At 29.6% G+C, this 19,729-nt stretch overlaps 1 protein-coding gene and 1 long non-coding RNA gene across 2 annotated transcripts; one reads left to right on the top strand and one right to left on the bottom strand.

Moving 5' to 3' along the window:
- Positions 1–1,049: 1,049 nt before the first annotated feature.
- On the top strand, positions 1,050–4,413 carry LOC114178317. The gene is made up of 3 exons (XR_003603315.1): positions 1,050–1,208; positions 1,766–1,861; positions 4,202–4,413. It is a non-coding gene; the product is annotated as an uncharacterized LOC114178317 (long non-coding RNA).
- Positions 4,414–5,034: 621 nt separating this feature from the next.
- On the bottom strand, positions 5,035–8,605 carry LOC114178316 (TORTIFOLIA1-like protein 3). Its single transcript, XM_028064148.1, has 5 exons — positions 7,478–8,605; positions 7,267–7,375; positions 6,266–6,816; positions 5,669–6,066; positions 5,035–5,535 (listed from the first exon to the last, which is right to left on the bottom strand). The coding sequence occupies exons 1-4, from the start codon at positions 8,258–8,260 to the stop codon at positions 5,671–5,673; spliced, it is 1,839 nt and encodes a 612-aa protein (XP_027919949.1). The 5' UTR covers positions 8,261–8,605; the 3' UTR covers positions 5,035–5,535; positions 5,669–5,670.
- Positions 8,606–19,729: the final 11,124 nt, after the last annotated feature.

The following is a 19,729-nucleotide window of genomic DNA, read 5'->3' as shown; positions in this document are numbered from 1 at the left end:
TGTAATAGTGATGCATTGTATTTTATCTGAATTTGTGATTAAAATATTTTGGTAAATATTTATAGAATTTATTTTGTAAATACCGACGAATACATACGAATATTAAAAAAATATGTAGATACTCACAGATATATGTGACAGGTACAAGATGAATATTGATCCAGATAATGTACGAGGAAGCCACTGTCATATCGCATTAACAATGTTATGTGACATGACATTCACGGGACGAGACAACAAAAAAACTTAAAAAGATAAAATGAAATAAAAAAACAAGAGAACTACATAAAAAAAACTACTTAATTTATTAAACAAAAATTAAGACTAAAAAGACTAATTTAACCTTAAAAAGTAACACTTCGTCGGAACTTATAAAAAGAAGTTAGGCTTAATTAGTGATTTAGTCATTTCATTTGCTACTTTGATTTATTTTGGTCCTCTTATTATTATTTTTTAGTTCAGTTTAGTCCTTCAACCTTTTAAAAATGTTCAATTTGATCCCTTATTATTTTTTATTCAATTTAATCATTATTTCTTTTTAAACGTTTCTTTTGAAACGATCCAATTTTATTCTCTCCAATTTGAAATCAAATTAGTAATGAAGTTCAATTACAACTTATATGTACATGTTAAAATAATTTTTTTATAATTTATACATCAAATCACTTCACCTAAATATTTAAATTATTTAATTTTTTACATCTATCTAAGTACTCAAATTTGTTACATTTAGGTGAAGTGATTTGAAGTATAAATTATAAAAAATTACTTTAATATAAATTATAATTAAACTTAATTACTAATTTGGTTTCAGGTGAGAGAGGACAAAATTATATTATTTAAAAAAATGATTAAATTGAATAAAAAATAAAGATTAAAATGAATATTTTACAAAATTAGAAATCTAAGTTGAATAAAAAATAATAAAATGATAAAAATAAATCAAAACAAAAACAAGAAATTAAAAAACTAAATATTATATTTAAAAACAAAAAAGAAAAAGGTATAAAAATAGAAGAAGAAGTTATTAGTGCGGGAAGTGAGTAAACCCTAGTTAGTCGAAGTGGGTGAGAATGGGAATAGCAGGTAAGGTTGGGGATTATGCTTTCAAGGCCTTCACCGCCACTCTCGGATTCACCACCATTTACCTCACCGCAACCTTTTCCGTCAACGTTTACAGAGGCCTCTCTTGGCACAATGCTCAAACCGTACTCATCTCTCTCTCTCACTCTCATATTTTTTCTCTCTGTTACTTTGTTTATTTAGAATCGGTATTTTGCATTACTTGCTTCGATCCATCTAGGTTTTATGAGTTGTGACTTTGGATCGTGTCCGATCAATTAACCTTTCGTGCTTTAATCCTCTGCTGCCTGTAATCTACCTTAGTCTCGTGTTGGCTTTTCCTTGATCGTTCCTGTTTCGTGCAATTCTCGTTTATTCGAATTCTGAGACGTATTTTGTAGCTTTTTGAGGATAGGGAGGAATTTATTTTGTTGCGTCATATTATCTGATGATGTTGTCTGTTCTGATTATTTGATCTTCTACATTTGTCTGTGCAATGCAATGCGTAATGATTATTTTGGTTGAAATCTTGAATTCCGTGTCACTGAATATGCTGGAAAAATGCAGTTCTAATTTTAATTTCTGTGTTGGATTGGTATTATGGATTTTGTTGCGATGCGATGGTTTTATAGTCAAATTGCACTCAAGCAGATATATCTTTTACGACTTTGCCTAATGTTGGTCACTTGGTGCTTTTCTGCAGAAACTTGTCAAAGAAGATGCTGATGAGCAGACACCGTGATTTGATCTCATAAGCCCACCTTCTTGAATTTCAAATCATGTTGTGTAGAAATGTAATGTGAGTTTCTTTCTTATATTTTTTCAGTTAATTGGCCAATAATTGAATGGCAAATGTTGAGTAATAACCCGTTTAATTAACAAAGATAGATAGTCCTTTTTGGTAGATTGTGCTCATACATAATTATTTGTTCACGTGTTCTATGTGTCTGAAGAATCGCTGGAATTACTTCTGGTCATATACGACGACATTAGATGGTGGATAATGGAGATATATTGAGTAGAGGTGTGAATCACCTTAGATGTTGGTGAATAATTTGAGTTCATCTCATTAAATACTCATTATGAACAAATAAATGAAAACATATAGTCAGGCTTGATAGTTTAAATGAGTCTCATCTAAACTTTGTAGGTTTTATATTTGTATGTTAGAGAATACGTTATATTATATAGAAAGAGAAACGTATCACATACATATGTTAGAAGTACAATTATAGTCAATTACATTTATTAGGTCATACTTGAATGGTCAAGATTCAGAGAAAAATATAGAGAATTTTTAATTGATTATTTAATTACTAACTAATTTGTAATATTGGTAATTTATATATCTTTGTATGTCTTATATATATACTTTTCATTTCATACACTAATAATGGTTCTCACTTAATACGATTTGAAAGTATATAATGTGACTTAGATAGTTGTATTTTTATTCATTATTTTTATTTGAAACATTATTTGATGTATATATCTTTTTATTAATATTGATTTTTAAGAGTTGTATTCTAAAGAATCTGTTTACATTTTGTTCAAAGAAGTCCCCTCTTTACATAAAGAAAGATTTCTTCTCCAATCTCAAGCTATTTTAATAAATTAACTTTATATTTTATTATAGTTTCACTTTACTTTTTATCGTTAAGATATCTGTCAAATAAAAAAAATTATTTACCATTAAAAAGTAGTAAAAAAATAAAAATAAAGTCATAAACAAGTTAGAAATCAGTACAGTACATGTCAGTTGTTTGATTAAATAGTCGAGAGTTTAATTTATTTATTTTATTTTAGAAACAACTTTAGTTTTAAATACTTGTATGATTGACATTTACACATTATTTTTATTCAAAATTCTGGTGCTTTTATTCAATGATGGTTATTTATTATTGAATAAAAAAGAGTCTATATATCACTATTTGAACGGGAATTTGATAGTTAGGGTACAATGAACTTGATTTAAGTTTTGTTCAAACGTTTTTCCTATCAAGTTGAAGTTTTATTATTACATATTTTAGGTGTTTCTGGTACGGCCTTCTATCACTGTTTAAGTAGTCTGCCTGTAATAGCTGGCAGCATTTAGAATTCAATTATTTTTTTATACATTTTGTTGAACATAAGAGTTGTGCAAATCTGTTATAGCTTATAATTGATCTGAATGGTAAGAACTCTCGGTTTTTTTAGTTTCTTCAATTTGATATTAACCGACATTTATTCGGTTTTTTTAGTTTCTTCAATTTGATATTAACCAACATTTATTCTATTTTTCTATCAAGTTTGAGAATTAAAGCAAATGTGTTACTTATTTCAATATTTCAATTTCAATGTCAAATTTATACGTTATGAATAAAAGTAATATGAAGTAAATAATGTCTCTGGATGCACAAGGAGCGGTTTAAAATTATATAAGTTTAGTAAAATATTAGTAGTTAAGAATGTGATCATTTCATAATTATATTTACATATATTAATAATTTTTAACATTTGATTATTCATTGAAATTATAACTTGTTATCTTATAATATACTTATAATATACGTAATTTATTTATATGGTGGTAGTAGTTACTGAATGGACGGAAGAGAAAAGAGCGCGACTTAAGTTATCGAGTATATTGGCGTATTGGGCCTTTATTGAACTATCCCCAAACCAAAACCTAAGATGATAATAAGCCAGTTTAGCTAGTGAAGAAGCTGATTAATACTTGATATTCACACAAGTATGACTTCGAATTAACAATTTCTACTATTGTCATATTTAGGGCTCTTTACTAGTCAGTCTTGTATTTTGAAATCCTCAATGTTGTAATTTTGACGTTTCAATCAAATAGTAATGGTTTAGACGGTTTTTGTTTTGCACAGAGCACACTCCATATAAACTTGTTAGAATTTCCAACATGACATATAAAATTCAAGTTTACGTGAAGGGAGAATTCCCTAATACGATTGAAAGAATCCAGAACCCTAGATTACATCTTTTAAGTGGTTATTTCTCTTAGGGACTCAAGCTAAAAGTTGCAGTCAGAATAACTAAAGCAATCTAATGAGTATTAAATGGTTTAGGTTAGAGTAGAGGAAACAAACTTCAACATTCGCATATTATCACTTGTTCCTGCTTTGATATGCAGTTCCACCGAAGTCTAAGTAAGGATATTGTACATGGTAATCCATCATGGAAGCAATACCGTCATCATCTTCTAATTGAAGAATTGGCATTCTAATACACACTTGCTTGACACATTTTCTTGGAGTTTGGTTGCAAATTAATTTTTCTTTTTCATAAAAGCATGAAATTTGTAAGAACGTTTTAGTTATTATTGGATTGGGATTGGTTGTGATCTCCTTGCCCTCCATGAAATAGTTGTCATAGAAGTTGAAGGTACTGTATTAATTAGATATATAAATTAACAAAATTTAAATTAGGAAGGTTTACTAAGTATATCATGTTACTTGTTAAACCACAACTATTTAATTACACAGTTAACTTCAAATAGAGTATAAAATTTGGTATCAATATCCATTTACTGATTTTGTAGTATTTAAGTTGAACTAAACTTTTTACAAAACATGATTGAAGCATTATCTATTTTAACATTCATATCTATTTATAAATCTAAGTAATTTGTTTCATATTTAGGAAATTATATTCTAAGAGACATTTTGTCATAAACATGAAGTACCTGCATTAATCCTTAGGTTATACATGTTTTATATTTATACATGTCATAAATATGAAATAATTGCAGTAACTTAAAAATCTTTTTCATATATAAATTCATTTCTAATCTGTTCTTTACAAACTCGTTAGGTTGTGCATGTTAACAGTAATTTTAACTATTATTTAGGAACATTTGTGTATTATTAATATTTCCTTTTAAAAAATACCTAACTGTGTCAGATCACTAATCATTTGAATAATAGGATATCCAAGGGACAACCTAGAAAGCGCTGGGGATGAGCATTTTTGCACATAAGAATCTTATTGTTGGATCCTTTCCAATAAGGTGCTAAACAAAAATGGATAGTAGAGGTCACACATGAAGTATAAGAGACAAGAAACAATGTTCTCCAATGATGAGATGCCGATAGTGCATGCCATTATAGAGAACCTTTTAACATAACTCGAAGACATTATGCAACACAATGCTTAATCATAAAATAAAAAAAAAAATAAAAAAAAAGCAGCCTATCACTTCTCTGTACATATACAAAATCACTCTTATTTAAAAAAGTGTGGTATTTAGTCGCGAGATATGCAAATGAAATTCTGCCCTGCGACGTAGAATATATGTAGAATATATGGTCTAGCCCGCTCAAGCCTTCTTCACCTGGAACAAGACTAATGGAATTCGAGTGGCACAAATTTAGATATTCTGATTGAATTGTAATTCCGATCAAGGGGGTCCTTCCATATTGAGAGAGAATCAAAAGATCAAACTTGCATTCTAGATTGTGCAGTCATCTGCAAGTAAATAAGAAATATGGGTATTAGGAAAAAAGAATAAACGAGTAATCTAACATTGCATGGAGAATGTTGACAGTGGCAGCGACAAAGTTGCATGCCTTGTTTAGAGGCATTTAGAAAGCTAACTTACTTTTAAACCAGCTCTGATGTAGCAAAATTTCTCGAATCTGCATGAATCTCTGCCAGTGGATTAGTGATGAAGCCTCCATCAAGCCTAAATCTATGGTTTGTCAACTTGGTTTCACCATTCTTGTCGGCTTGGTAGTTCGAGGCAGCAAGTGATGAAGTGATGCCACCTGATCTAGAGAACCGCGGGATTGAATGCCGGTCATGTGTTTTCCTCCAAAATTTAGAGCTCAAAAATTCTGCTCCAGGTAGCATGCAACATGTGTTGCCATGAACATCAGATTTAGTCATCCTTCCACTTGATATAGCCAAATCATAAGAGATCTCATCCAATGCCAACTCAAGACCATGCACACGAGTCTCTAAAGAACGCATTCCATTTTGTGAGCTCCCCATAAATTTCTGTGACAATATGGAGAAGCATGTTGGAGATGTTTGTCATTATAGAATTGGTACAATGCTACATGTGCATAAAAGGAGAGAAAAGGATGAAGTTTGAACACAATAACAGTATAACCGGCCTTCCAGCAATTTGAAAAATTAAGCAGCACAGATAAAAGAATTTATTGGGGGAACTTGATGCTAAGCATTAGGAACAAACCTGCAGAAGATCGAGTAGACTTGACTGCTGCTTCTCAATCTGATGTAGCTGATCACGGATCAGCGATAAATCTTCACTCTCTTTGTCATTCCTATGGAGATCTTTAGAGACATCACTGACAGGAACCGAGTCTTGACTTTCTTCATGATATGGAACCACTCGAGATCCAGCTTTGGACCCACCATACTTGTGTATTCTATCATCAGAACCTCTATATAGCAGTGCCCTTTTCATTTCTGGCTTTGAAAATCTGCTTTTATCCATTTTGTTACTTTCCAAAACAATTCCATCCATCTCCTGCAGATCTCCCTGATCAACCACAGCAACTTGAGTATCCCAATTCTTATTATTTAGTTTTCGGGAAACAATCGAACTCGTTCTCTTGTTGTTGCCACTTGAAGCACTCCTATTCTTGGCACTGCTAGGAGAAGAACTATCTGCTGGACTGAATCTGCTAAAAGGTGTAGTTTTCTTCCGCAGATTGGCCATCACTGAACGAGGACTACATGAATTTTGAGAGACAGCAGGATAGCGTCCATCACTTGAATTCTCTGAATCAATAATGAGACATGAAAGAAAACAGGTATGAAAAACACTCAAAGACAATGCAACATAACAAATTAATCGTACAACCAAAGGAGCAAGTTGCCAAATGGCGACGCTAATTATAGCACGTTTGGTTCCAGTCCCAACTGTGATTTCTCACATTCACATAGAAGCTAATGGTCCTCGCTTCGACATGGTTTCTTATTTTATAATGAGTTCCCAAATATGAACTAAATAATAGCAGGCAAAAATTCCGAGAGTTTATCTAAAGATCGAACAACCGTATATTGATCATCACCTTTTCCCCTTACCCGTACGTTTATCTAATTATGTTTTCTATTTAAACCCACAACAGCGAAGCGAACATAACATGATCAATTATTTCGTTACTGACACTCACCTATCACGGCTTCTCCAATTAACACTAAAAATCCAAAACTTCAAAATCAAATTACCTTTAGAAGAAGGTTGCGATTTAGGAGGTGGCGTAACTTCATCGGAAACATCAGGAATCTGCTTCCACGCTTCCAACATCTGATTCATAACTTCCCGAACTAACTTTACCTGAACAAAACACCACGCACTCTCAATTCACTTTCAAATTACCATAAGTGAACATCAACGAAAAAATAATATATATAAAATCCCTTTACAATTTACACAAACCTTATCAAACCGTCGATTTTCAAAAACTCTCACACAGTCGGCCTTGAACTCCGACAAGAAATCCCTCTCTACGTTGGCAACCACCACGAGAGTCTCCGCCGCAGCCTTCCGCGTGGCCCAATCGTCGCTGCCCAACGCTTCTACCAGGCACGGAACCAAACTCTTCAAGGGCGCGTGACCGGACGCGCCGCCGGAAGCGACGACGCTTCCCACTAGCGTCAACAGCCCGGGCTTCGCCTTGAACCCGTCGCGCTTCAGAAGCTTTTCAAACCGCGGCAGTAGCTTCGCCAGCCTGGCCGGGTCCGGATCCGGAGCTCCATCGATCGCGGCGGCGAGACACAGCGCGGCTCCAACCTGCGCGTTCTGGTCCTGCTCCGTGAACAGCGCCTCCGCCAACGGCTTCACGAACGAATGCAACGGCTGCCTGTTGACGTGCCGCGACAATGCCGCAACCGAACTCACGCACGCGGATCGCACCGACGAGTCCGCGTCGCGGAGGCGCCGCACAACACTGCCGATAATTTTAGACAGGTACGGCGCGAGCATGTTGCCATGCGTCTCGGCCAGGAACCCTAGCAGCTGCACACATTGCTTGCGGACCGGTGGCTTGTCGGACGGGTCAGTGGAGTACATGCACGATAGGAAAGCCGGCACGGTGGCCGCATCGAGACACCGAGCGATGGACTCGAGTTCTGCAGTGGCGAGAGACTGCGTGTCGCGGTCAGAGAGTTTGGTCAGGCATGCGAAGACTCTTTGCTTTACGCTCTGCGGTGACGACGACATTCTGATTACAGTGACGATCCCAACGAATGATCGACTAACTTTCCGGTGGTGGCGCCGGTTGAATTCCCGGTACCATCGCAGGTGAGTTTTATTTGGTTTTGCGAGGGAATGGCATGGTAGGAACGGTTTTATTGATGTGCAGTTGCGGAGAGTGAAGGTGAAGGTGAAGACATAAACCGCGTGTCGTTTTCTGGTTACTTAAGCGAGAACAGCTGCTGAACTACGGTGTCGTTTTGTTGATGGAGACCGCGTTTGGTTTGCCATTTTTTTTTTGTTTTTTTCTTTTATTATGTTCTCCTTTTTTTCACTCTACTCAAAGGCTGGTCGGGTTTGTTTGTTTCCATGGTGCTGACTTCTTATTTCCAAATACGTTGATGAATGCCACATTACTGGGAATTCCTAATTTGTTGCTTAAGCCATTATATTATTAAAATTAGTATCCTAATCCTTGGTTGCATGTGGGAATGGTTATTTTATATCATCACATCATAAAGTCTACGAATAATCTCACGTTTTCCCTCAGAACGTGCTTTTTTTCAACTTTTAAGGTTAAATTCATTTATTTTTCTTTCATTAACATTTTAACAAATTAAGTCATCGTTTTAAGTTTGCATCTTTGACTTTTAAATCGCAGGAAGTTTGGTTAATGATATCGAAAGTATCGACCTTCTTAAATAATAGTGCTTTTTTACAAACTCTAATCTATAACATCAAAAATTCTTGCTTTAACTAGTTTGAACTTTCTTACAAGTTAACTCTTAAACCGTTTATGTCATACTCTTGTGTGAACAATTTTACTGTGTATTTAAATGGAAATAAATAATATGTTATTATTTTTTATTTTAATTTTTTTATAAAGAAAAAAATCTAAGGAATTAAAACTGTAATTTAAGGAAATGTTTGTCTGCACCTATCTATCTATCTATTACTATTATTTATCACTTTAACATAAATATCTAATAGAAGTTGTTTTCTAACATTGTAATGTCCATTAATTTTTTTTAATAAATTATTTCCTCCTTCGGAATTAATGATTTCATTTTTCAATTTGTTTAATGATGTTGCCGAAATTTAAGTATGACAATATCACGGTTAAAAAGTGTTTAAAAACTCAATAAATCATATAATAATATCAGGAATTCAAGGAAAAAAATAGATATTTTCATTGATTAATAGGAATATATATTAATAACAGTAACTTTGAAATTAATGGCAAAAAACAATAGCCCAAAAATATAATTTAGATATAGAAAATTTATTAGAAAATTGAAGAAAAAATTATATCGTTATCATTATTGAGATTGAAAAAAAAAAGTGAAAATGAACAAGAAAAACGTCATACATGTTTAAGTGAAATTATTTTATGAAAATGATATTTATTCATATAAATAAAAAGTTACACAAAATTTATTAAAATTCATCAAAGAAACAATTCAATAAAATTTGTATAATTTAAATATAAAATGGGTCTTTTTCATCTTTCAAAATCTTAATTAAACATGATCATATTTAAGTACGATCTAGAAAACTCCGATAGTTTTAATTGAATAGCATGAGATATTTTTTAAATATTTTTTAAATGTCAAACACTCTTAAAAATTTTCAAAATCTTCATGGATGTCGATACACCTGTTTAATGAATACAAAAATTCAATTTATTATAAGTATTTTTCACAAATACATATGTCGTAGTGGAAGAAATAAAAAAAAAAAAAGTGGCTTGCGCTGTCATAATTAAAATGTGCTTGGTAGCTAATGTAGTGTTAAAGACATCCGAATTTTACTCAACCATTGAAGAAGGCCCTTGTTAAAGGCCTCCACGTGTAGATACAAAATGTTGGAACAATGATTATAGCGACCTAACACCACACACACAATAAAATGGAGTCACAGAAAATGTCAATGGCGTAAAGAGAGTGTGGTAATAAGGATTGTGTATTGCCACAGAAAAGTCACACTCCAAACATGAATAGATCAATTATGTGTTAAAGGGAATAATCAATCATGGCTGATCAGTGATGACGTTCAGCTCCAACATTGTTATTAAGGTGTGTCAGATTCTCATATCATGGTGCTAGGCCATTATCATTCAGCAAAAAATTTTACTCGTTTATTATTTATACATATATGACAATGAGTTATAGTTCGTAATAATAATCTGATAGGATTATAGCATCTTAATTAGTTTAAGCATCATTAATCAAGCATGAAATTTGCAAGGTGTATCTTACTATGTACATACATGTATGACAATTAAAAGTAAGAGGTTTAGATAGTTATGATGGTCATGCACATTACCTGTTTGGTTGAAGGTGTGTGAGAAGTTGCAGTAGGTAGGACCATGTTCTTTATTTGTCATAAGTAGTTCCTGATATAACCATATCCAATTTAATCATAATTATATAATGAAAGTATAATGCTATAGCTTGTACTGAATTAAGCATTACATTGTTATTATCAAGGTGCAAAGATGATTCAATGTCGAACCTACTAGCAGTGTGGGTCTCAACCTCCACACCTACCTTTCTTCTTTTTACATACAAGAGTAATAAATAACTTAGCCTTTTTGTGCACAGTATTCTAAGAGCTTGAAGAAGGTAAAATATATAAAAGACTACTAATTTCACATTGTTTAGTCTACACTGTTAAAGGGTTTATATATAAAACCAGGATGTGAAGCCAAATTTTGGAATTGGGAATGGAATAATGTAGCATGAATCAATATAATGAGGTTCCATAATGATTGACCAGAATGAGATTGTAGCAGTTTTATAAAGGCCTATAATTAGCAAAACATGGAAGTCTTAGACCTACTTCACATGCATGTGTATGAGAGAAACTTCACTTATTATTATGAGTCTACTAAAATACTTACTAACTTGAGTATTTGCATCAACACCTTTTCCAACCACTTGAAATACCATCAACTTCTCACCAAGCACTTCATTACACACAATCAAGCCCTTCTCACCAAGCCCAGTGACCGGAATCAAGTTGGTGATGAAGTATTCAAAATTAGTGTCTTAGTTTTAGTTTAGGTTCGTTGATCAAACACGTAGGATTCAATGATCAGTGACAGTGATAATATGGTACTTGGGAATATATTTAGTGGCGTAAAAACTCAACTTGATAATCATCAGAACAAAGCTTGTGAGTTTCAAAGCATTTGATAATTTTGTTCTGTTCCTGAAAGCTGTGTTGTACCGTATGATGGATACGCATCTCTAACTTTCAAACCAAAGAACGTATTGGCGCCAAAGATGTTCTTAAGCAGTGATGTTATTCAAAATCATGCATAAAACATTGACGGAAAAGGACTGGTCTCCCTTGAATTGGTGAGAAGTCATCTTTGCATTATTGTCTGTTCAGATACTTATGTAAATAAATTATATTCTCGTTCACTTATATTTAATTAAGAAACACCACAGAAATTATTTTGTCCTTTATAATTGTACCTATGAGTATTTCTTATGCATAATTGAGCCTATGATTTATCTTTACTTAACACATATATAGCTTTTGTGTTCCTTAACCACCGGGAAAACGAGTCTCGACACTCTTAATAACAATTATGTATGTAGTACATACACTTTGGATCACTTGTATGTGGATTTTGACGAAATACACTTGGTAATAAAAAAAAGTCCATATAATAATTGAAAAAAGTTAACCATTGCTAATATTATACTTTTGAGCCAGATTCATTTATTCATATTGTGGATTTCGTTGCCTTAAGAAATTGCATTTATTCATATTGTTTTCGTACATTTTATATAGGTTACAAATTAAAGTTAAAGATAATTTAAAACACTCTCTTCCTTTAATATACGACACTTTTTAAAAGTAAATTTGTAACCCAAATTCTAAGGACAAAACGCGATTATCTTAATAGTATTTGTAAACTAAAAATGGAACTTTTACTTTTGTCCATTCTTTTTTGACTTAATAGCTTTTTTTAATTAAATTTAATAGTACTCCTTAAGTTTAATTTAATGTTGCGAAATCGATTATAAAAGTGACATTTTGTATACTCATATATTTTAAACTCGTCTTATTTTTAGTGAATATGAAATTTCTAAAACACATCTTACATTAAAACATATATATTTCGAGTATGAAATTAAATATTAATGAATGATCTCACAACAGTGATACAATAAATCCAACTAACATTAAATCTTGTTAGAATGGATTTTTTATCATTAACATCATTAAAATTATGTAAATCATCATTCCAGCATTCTCAAAATGTAGGATGTAGGATGTTGAATAAGGCAGTTCCAAGAAGACAAAAGAGTGGGCACACATATATTTTAAAATGATACTAACATGTAGTTCTTCCAAAATGATTGATCTCAAAGGAAAACAAAATTGTCCCACTCACATGGGAATGAAATAAAGGACTCAGAATTTAAAGCAAAAAAACAAAGAATGAAGAAACAAACAAAAAACTGATAAACCCCTATCTGTCTATTTTCATCCCCCTTTCAAAAGTCATGGTTCTGATAAAAAAATAATATCACCCATGTTGTTCCAAATTTGAACCCATCAAGGCACGTGCAGTTTTCGAAGAAGCAAGAAGACATGTAACATGAAGTGGGAGCCAAAATCTGCACAATTCTCTACTTCAGATAGACATTCTTCACTTCACTCATCAATTTGTCTCTAACTATAAAATATTGTTTACCTCTAACTACAAAACATAAACTAGAAAAATCGAATGAGATACTTTTTCTAGTTTATTTCACTGATTTCCAGATTCTTAACTTTTACGATTCATACCTTGTTTTATGTAAATTTGATGTACAAAATTCTCATTATACCATGATCGTAAATTTGAGATTGTTGCGAAAGTCAATTATTTTATGACAGATATATTAAATCATGATCATTTTTTGTTGTTTGAACAGTTGTATTTTGTTCTTAATAAAAGAAAGTTGAGTTTCAATTATAAAGTGTTGCTTTTTTTTAATTGGGTGGACAATGAAGCTGATGATTTTGTTTTCATAACCGTCCACATAAAGACAAACCTAATCGATTTAGTAGATTCAAAGGGCAATTAAGATTACCATTAAGATACTCGTAATTAGAAAACAGAAGAATGTAGTACCGTGGAACGAACTCCTACTTGAAGAGGATATTTTTAAGCATCATAAGAAAAATTCATAACTTTAAGTTGAAAATGAACCCGAAAACTTATAACTTAATGTTGGAAATGGGGTTGTAGTTTATCAATTAAATTCCTTTAAATTTAGAGTTAAGTACGGCAGGTTAAGTATGGTTTTACTTGTCTTTAATGCAGCAAAGGTCATAGTTAATAATAGTGTTAAATATGTTTTTAGTTCCTAAAATTTGATCCAAAATTAGAATTCGTTAATATTCATAATTTTGATATATTTTGGTTCTTAAACTTTAAATATAGTCCTTTTAAATTAATTATGTTAATTTTTTTATGTGTCAAGTTTTCTAATGGATATTAAAGCAGAAATATATCAAACAGTATAAACAACTCAAATGCTAATATGAAACACATTTTGATACGTCAAAAAAATTTAACGTAATTGGATTAAAAAAATTATATTCATTCATTTTCAAAGTTTGAGAACAAAAATGTATTAAAGTTTCAGACATGAACAAATTTCAATTTTTCTTCAAAGTTCATTGACTAAAAACATATTTCATCTTTAAGGTAGTGTTTGGATTGAGGAGATGATTTGAGATAGAGTGGATGAATGGATTTGAGGAGATGAAGAGTGGATTGTGGATTGTGGAGTTGTTTAAATAAAGAGATTTGAAGGAATAGACGAAGGGATATGAAAGAAAAATTTGTAAGAATTTATGAATGATTTTATGGATGTGATAGATTAAAAAAATATTTTAATTGGTAAAAATAGACAATTATTGATTTATCCTTGTAAAAACAATGTGAAATAAATTAAAATGTAAGTAATTGAAATTAAAACAAAATTGAATTTTTTTATTTATAATGAAAAATAAAATTTAATTGAATTTATTGTTATAATTATTATAAATATTTTTTTATATTAATTTTGGATATATGGATATACTAATTATTATTGTTGTTATTATTAGTGTTATTAATATTAGTGATGTTAGTTTAGTGAAAATTGTATAATTAAGTTGGAGAAAACAAATCAAAATTAGTTCACATACAAGTGAAGGCATCAGGAAATTTACTGTTTGCAGACAGAAAAAACAACATTTTTTCGAATTAAAACGAAGGCATTTTTGTTATTTTGCATAAAATGAACAAGAAACACTATTGAATCTTTGGCATAATAAACGGATGCATCCATCTTCCTCTCACGAAAATCTGCACTCTCAAATCTTTTCACAATCATAGATTCAAACGCAAACATTAATTGCAAATTATCCTTCCACAGTAGCAAAAACAGTATCATGACTAGAAAAGAAACATACTCTAATAGTATTTCCAACATCTAGAGATAGCAAATAAACTCGTTCTCGTGGGTATTGTCCGAACCCGTTCCCGGGAAATCCCCGCATTGATCGGGTATAGGTATGGGGAATCTCCGACTTTTTCAATTGGGTATGGGGATGGGTATGGGAATGTACATATCCCCGCCATAATACTTGTCCCCGTTTAAATTATTAAAATATTCTCAATTAATTAAGTAACCATATATATATATATATATATATATATATATATATATTATTTTTTATTTATTCTAATTATTTGGTTTGTCATGAAACTTTTTCGTATCTTAATTATATTTTTCATCTTATCATAACCTTTATGTAATATGTAATTATGTTAAAAAGATGTATGTCAATTAAATTTTTTATGTCTCGCATTGAATATTTCTATTATTTTTTAATATTTTTATTTATTGTATATTTTTCTTTTACATGATAATGTTTAATACTCTCAATTTAAGACATTTAATAGCACAAACCTTTCGTTTACTATGTAATATTAAAAAAAAAATCCTTTACTTATTATTATTATTATTAGTTGTTGTTTCATTTGAACAACTCTTTTGTTTCACTAAAACAATTTTTGTTATTTCTCAACCACTGAGTATATATGTTGACATTTGAAAAGTTTTCTTAGATCTCTAAGATATTTTTCAACTTATCATACCCTTAATTATACATTCTTTTCCCTTGTGCGATTTCTTTCAATACTCTTTCAACTTGTTTGTAAACATTTGTTAATTTTTTAATATTTTTATTTCTTGTTTATTTTCATTATGTAAAATACTATTTCGATATATTTTATTTAATTATTTTTTATTTTCTAACTCATTATCAATCATACTATAATTTTTTCACTATAATTGTATAAATAAATTTTATTTACTACCATGTAAAAATTTAATGTAATTATCATGAATATTTTTTTATCACCATCAAACATAATTGAAGTTCAAAAGATACAATATCTATGTTAAAATTTTATTATTATGATTATTATTTGTTCTTTGTATCATTTTGATCAAATAATGTATTATAACTTTTATTAGTGTATAAAAAAAATCATTGGAATTTAAAATATTGAAATAAAAAAACATTTAAAATATATTTTAATTTGAATATTTGTTTTCCTTTTATATTTTTTAAAAATATTTTTAAATTTTATCAACTAGGTTTCATTAATATTTGCAAATTTAATAAATATGTTGGTTCCCATGAAATTTTATTTGGTATTATAATCTAAAATGTAAACAATTATAATTTATTTTAAAATTTTATTATGATTATTATTTGTTCTTTGTATCATTTTGATCAAATGATGTATTATAACTTTTATTAGTGTATAAAAAAAGATTCATTAGAATTTAAAAGATTGAAGTAAACAAACATTTAAAATATATTTTAATTTGAATATTTGTTTTCCTTTTATATTTTAAAAAAAATATTTTTAAATTTTATCAACTAGGTTTCATTAATGTTTGTAAATTTAATAAATGTGTTAGTTCTTATGAAATTTTATTTGGTATTATAATCTAAAATATAAACAATTATAATTTATTTTAAACTTTTATTATGATTATTATTTGTTCTTTGTATCATTTTGTTCAAATGATGTATTATAACTTTTATTAGTGTATAATAAAGAGATTTATTAGAATTTATAATATTGAAGTAAACAAACATTTAAAATATATTTTAATTTGAATATTTGTTTTTATTTTATATTTTTTATAAAATATTTTTAAATTTTATCAACTATGTTTCATTAATATTTGCAAATTTAATAATTGTTATGGTTCTCATGAAATTTTATTTGGTATTATAATCTAAAATGTAAACAATTATAATTTATTTTAAAGTATTTGATATCGAAGAAACAATCATCCTTCTACTATTGAATATTTGATAATATTATGTTTCCTTTATCATAATTTTTTTTATTTTATAAAAATTAATTAAAATTAATATTGAAGTAGTAAGAAAATGGGTATGGGTATGGGTACGAGATTATACCCGTTACCCGGTGGGGATGGGACAAAAGTTTGATACTCGTTGGGTTTGGGTATGGGGATGGGATAAACATTTTTTACGGGGATGGGTATGGGATAGAGAAACCCGTGTCCGCCCCGCCCCGCCCCATTGCCATCCTTACATCTCCTTCAACGTTATAAATTATTTATTGCATTGAACAGTGTTAAAACATGATTATTTTAATTTAGGGTTAAATATGTTTTTGTCCCTCAAGTTTCAGTGAATTTTAGAATTAGTCCCTCTTCGAAACTTGATACCAATTTAGTCATTCATCTTTAGAAATGTGTGGATTTAGTCCTTCTTACCAAATTTTGTTAAGTTTATTTGACATTTTAAATGCATTTTATGATAATATTTAAGTTAATATTGAAGCGAAAGTGTGTCAAACGGTGTAAACATTTTAAATACTATTATGAAATGCACTTGAAACGTTAGATAAACTTAACAAAATTTGGTAAAAAAGACTAAATCCATACATTTCTAAAGATGAAGAACTAAATTGGTATCAAGTTTCGAAGAGGAACTAATTCCAAAATTCACTGAAACTTGAGGGACCAAAAACATATTTAACCCTTTAATTTATAGTATGTTTTGTTATAAATAATGTTGCTTCTTCCGTCCACCAGCTTGTATATACGAGTTTTCTTTTTCTCCTTTTTTTTTATGTTATGATACTTTAATATTGTCAAATAATTACAAATTATTTTGAATGTAATTTTTATAATATATATATATATATATATATATATATATATATATATATATATATATATAACAATTACACCTCATAATCTAAAAAAATAAGATTAACATTTATATAAAAGCACTCTACCCATTATACTTCATAATTTAAAATCTAACAAAAAAAAATTCTGTAAATCATAATGTTTAACTTTCATATTTGTTTATTTTCATTGAAAAATACTTCTTCTAATTCTTGTTCATCAAGAGATAGGTTAGTAATATAAAGAATTTACTATCTTTCGATGAAAAGTCATTTCCTGCAATATCTCACAATTTAATTATCTCTTCTTTGTACTTTGAGAAATTTGTGAGAGAAGGTGAAGATTATACTATAAAATACTAAATTTTTTGTCTCTTAGATGTCATTTTATTTCTTTTCAAATAATGTATAAAATAATATGTACTTCAATTCCTTTAAAACCAAGAAGAAGAACACATTTATCTTAAGAATTATCTTTTGAAGAGTTGGTGCCTCAAATCCATGAACAATCCACCATGATTTAATATCCATTTTACTTCAATCACTTATCGAGTCGGCATTGCAAAATCTTTCCTTGCATCTAGAAAGTTTGTAAACTCTATATTTACTTATCTCCTTAGGTCCACATCATCATTTCATAAAACATTTCTTCCTTATTCAATAAAACACTATTATGTTTGATTAAAATTTCGCATAATTAAATTTGTTCTTTAAAAATACACATGATTATAATTATTCATGTGAAATTATGGTTAGTTATTTTTGTTATAAATATATTATTCACTTTAAGTCCATTTAACTAAAGACACTTCTACTAGATTGAACTTTTGAAAAGTAAATATACAAATTCGTTTAAATTAAATTGTAGAACGTTGTTATTTGATTTTTTGGGTAGCGAATGGGCTAAAACTATTTTGGGCTCCAGTCAATAATGATGAAACTTTAGGACTTACACAGCATGACTATTAGCACCCCTTCAAATGACTATTAAGATCTCCCACTAAAAAAATGTTATTTTTAATGGAAATAGCTCTGATATCCCATAACATAATACAAATTTATATTCACTACACAAGTTGTTAATATATATTTGCATTTTGGTCATTCCAAAATTAATTAAATTTTATTTATATGTGTTTGTATTTTAATACTCTTTACTGTATTTGAAGAATAGAGAAAGAGAAAAACCTTTTATTTTGTTGAAAATGATATAATTCAACAACTACGAGAAAAGTCTTGATTAGAAAGTGAGCTTATTAAACGAATTATTTATAATACAAATTACCTTTTTTTTAGTCAAATTAATTACAAATCAATGAACTTAAATTTTTAATAATTTCATACTTATTTAAATGCATATCATTGATTATGAATCAATCAAGGTAGTGATAAAATTGAAAATATTTTATTACGAATCAATTAGGGTAGAAAAAAAGAATTATTTGTTATAATTTTATCACCTTGCTAGTAGTATCATAGTTAAATGGGTCAAAGTTATTATTTTGTATTTATTTTGATGTATTATCTCATAATCAACTTCATTCACTCCTAAATTTTAATAGTAACTTTCCTTCGAAACTAAAACTTCTAAGGGTAAATATTTTTCTAAATGTGTTAATAAATTAATTTACACAAAAGAAACGAATATAAATTGTTATTGGGTATTTCAACTGAATAAACAACTATTGGTTTTTTGATCCCAGAAACCACAACAACATACACTTAATTTTGTTGTGTTAGTTCTTTTGAAAATGTCAACAAGTTCCATCACATTTTTTTTTTCGCAGAAAAATCAATGCAACCAAAATTTATATACAAGAGAAACAAGTGCCGAAGGTCAGAATATTTTAGCCGAACCAAAAAGAGGTGGAAATACTCACATGGGGTGCTGATAGCAATTCCCCCGATTGATTATATTGGGTCATCAATCTCGTATACCCCATTCAGCCCAAAGTATGTTTCCACTTGTACCGACTTAATAATATATTTCTATTTGAAATGTTGACATAAAAGTTAGGTTTTTCTTTCTGCAGTTTCACAGTTTTTAAATAAGTATTTTACTTTTTGCAAAAGTCGCTTCTGAATGAATTATCTATTTTTTAAATCCTTTAGAACAAGTTATTTAGAATATCCAGAACATAATTCTGAAATAGGATTCTTAGAACTTCTGAAATATATTTTTTTTAAACATATGAAATATATTTTGAAATAATTTTTTAAACAAAATTTTCAGAATAATTTTTTTAGAATAT

This window comes from Vigna unguiculata, chromosome 3 (genome assembly GCF_004118075.2).
Source record: "Vigna unguiculata cultivar IT97K-499-35 chromosome 3, ASM411807v1, whole genome shotgun sequence".
Taxonomy (NCBI): Eukaryota; Viridiplantae; Streptophyta; class Magnoliopsida; order Fabales; family Fabaceae; genus Vigna; species Vigna unguiculata.
Note: the sequence above shows the minus strand (reverse complement) of the source record. Positions and strands in the feature narration are given on the sequence as shown.

Bases quoted from the DNA above. Each gene is read 5' to 3' on its own strand.
- LOC114178316 (XM_028064148.1), bottom strand. From the start codon at position 8,260: ATGTCGTCGTCACCGCAGAGCGTAAAGCAAAGAGTCTTCGCATGCCTG. The intron at 7,376-7,477 runs GTTTGTGTAAAT...TGTTTTGTTCAG, and splicing joins AAAATCGACGGTTTGATAAG to GTAAAGTTAGTTCGGGAAGT. The intron at 6,067-6,265 runs GTTTGTTCCTAA...ATATTGTCACAG, and splicing joins GTCTACTCGATCTTCTGCAG to AAATTTATGGGGAGCTCACA.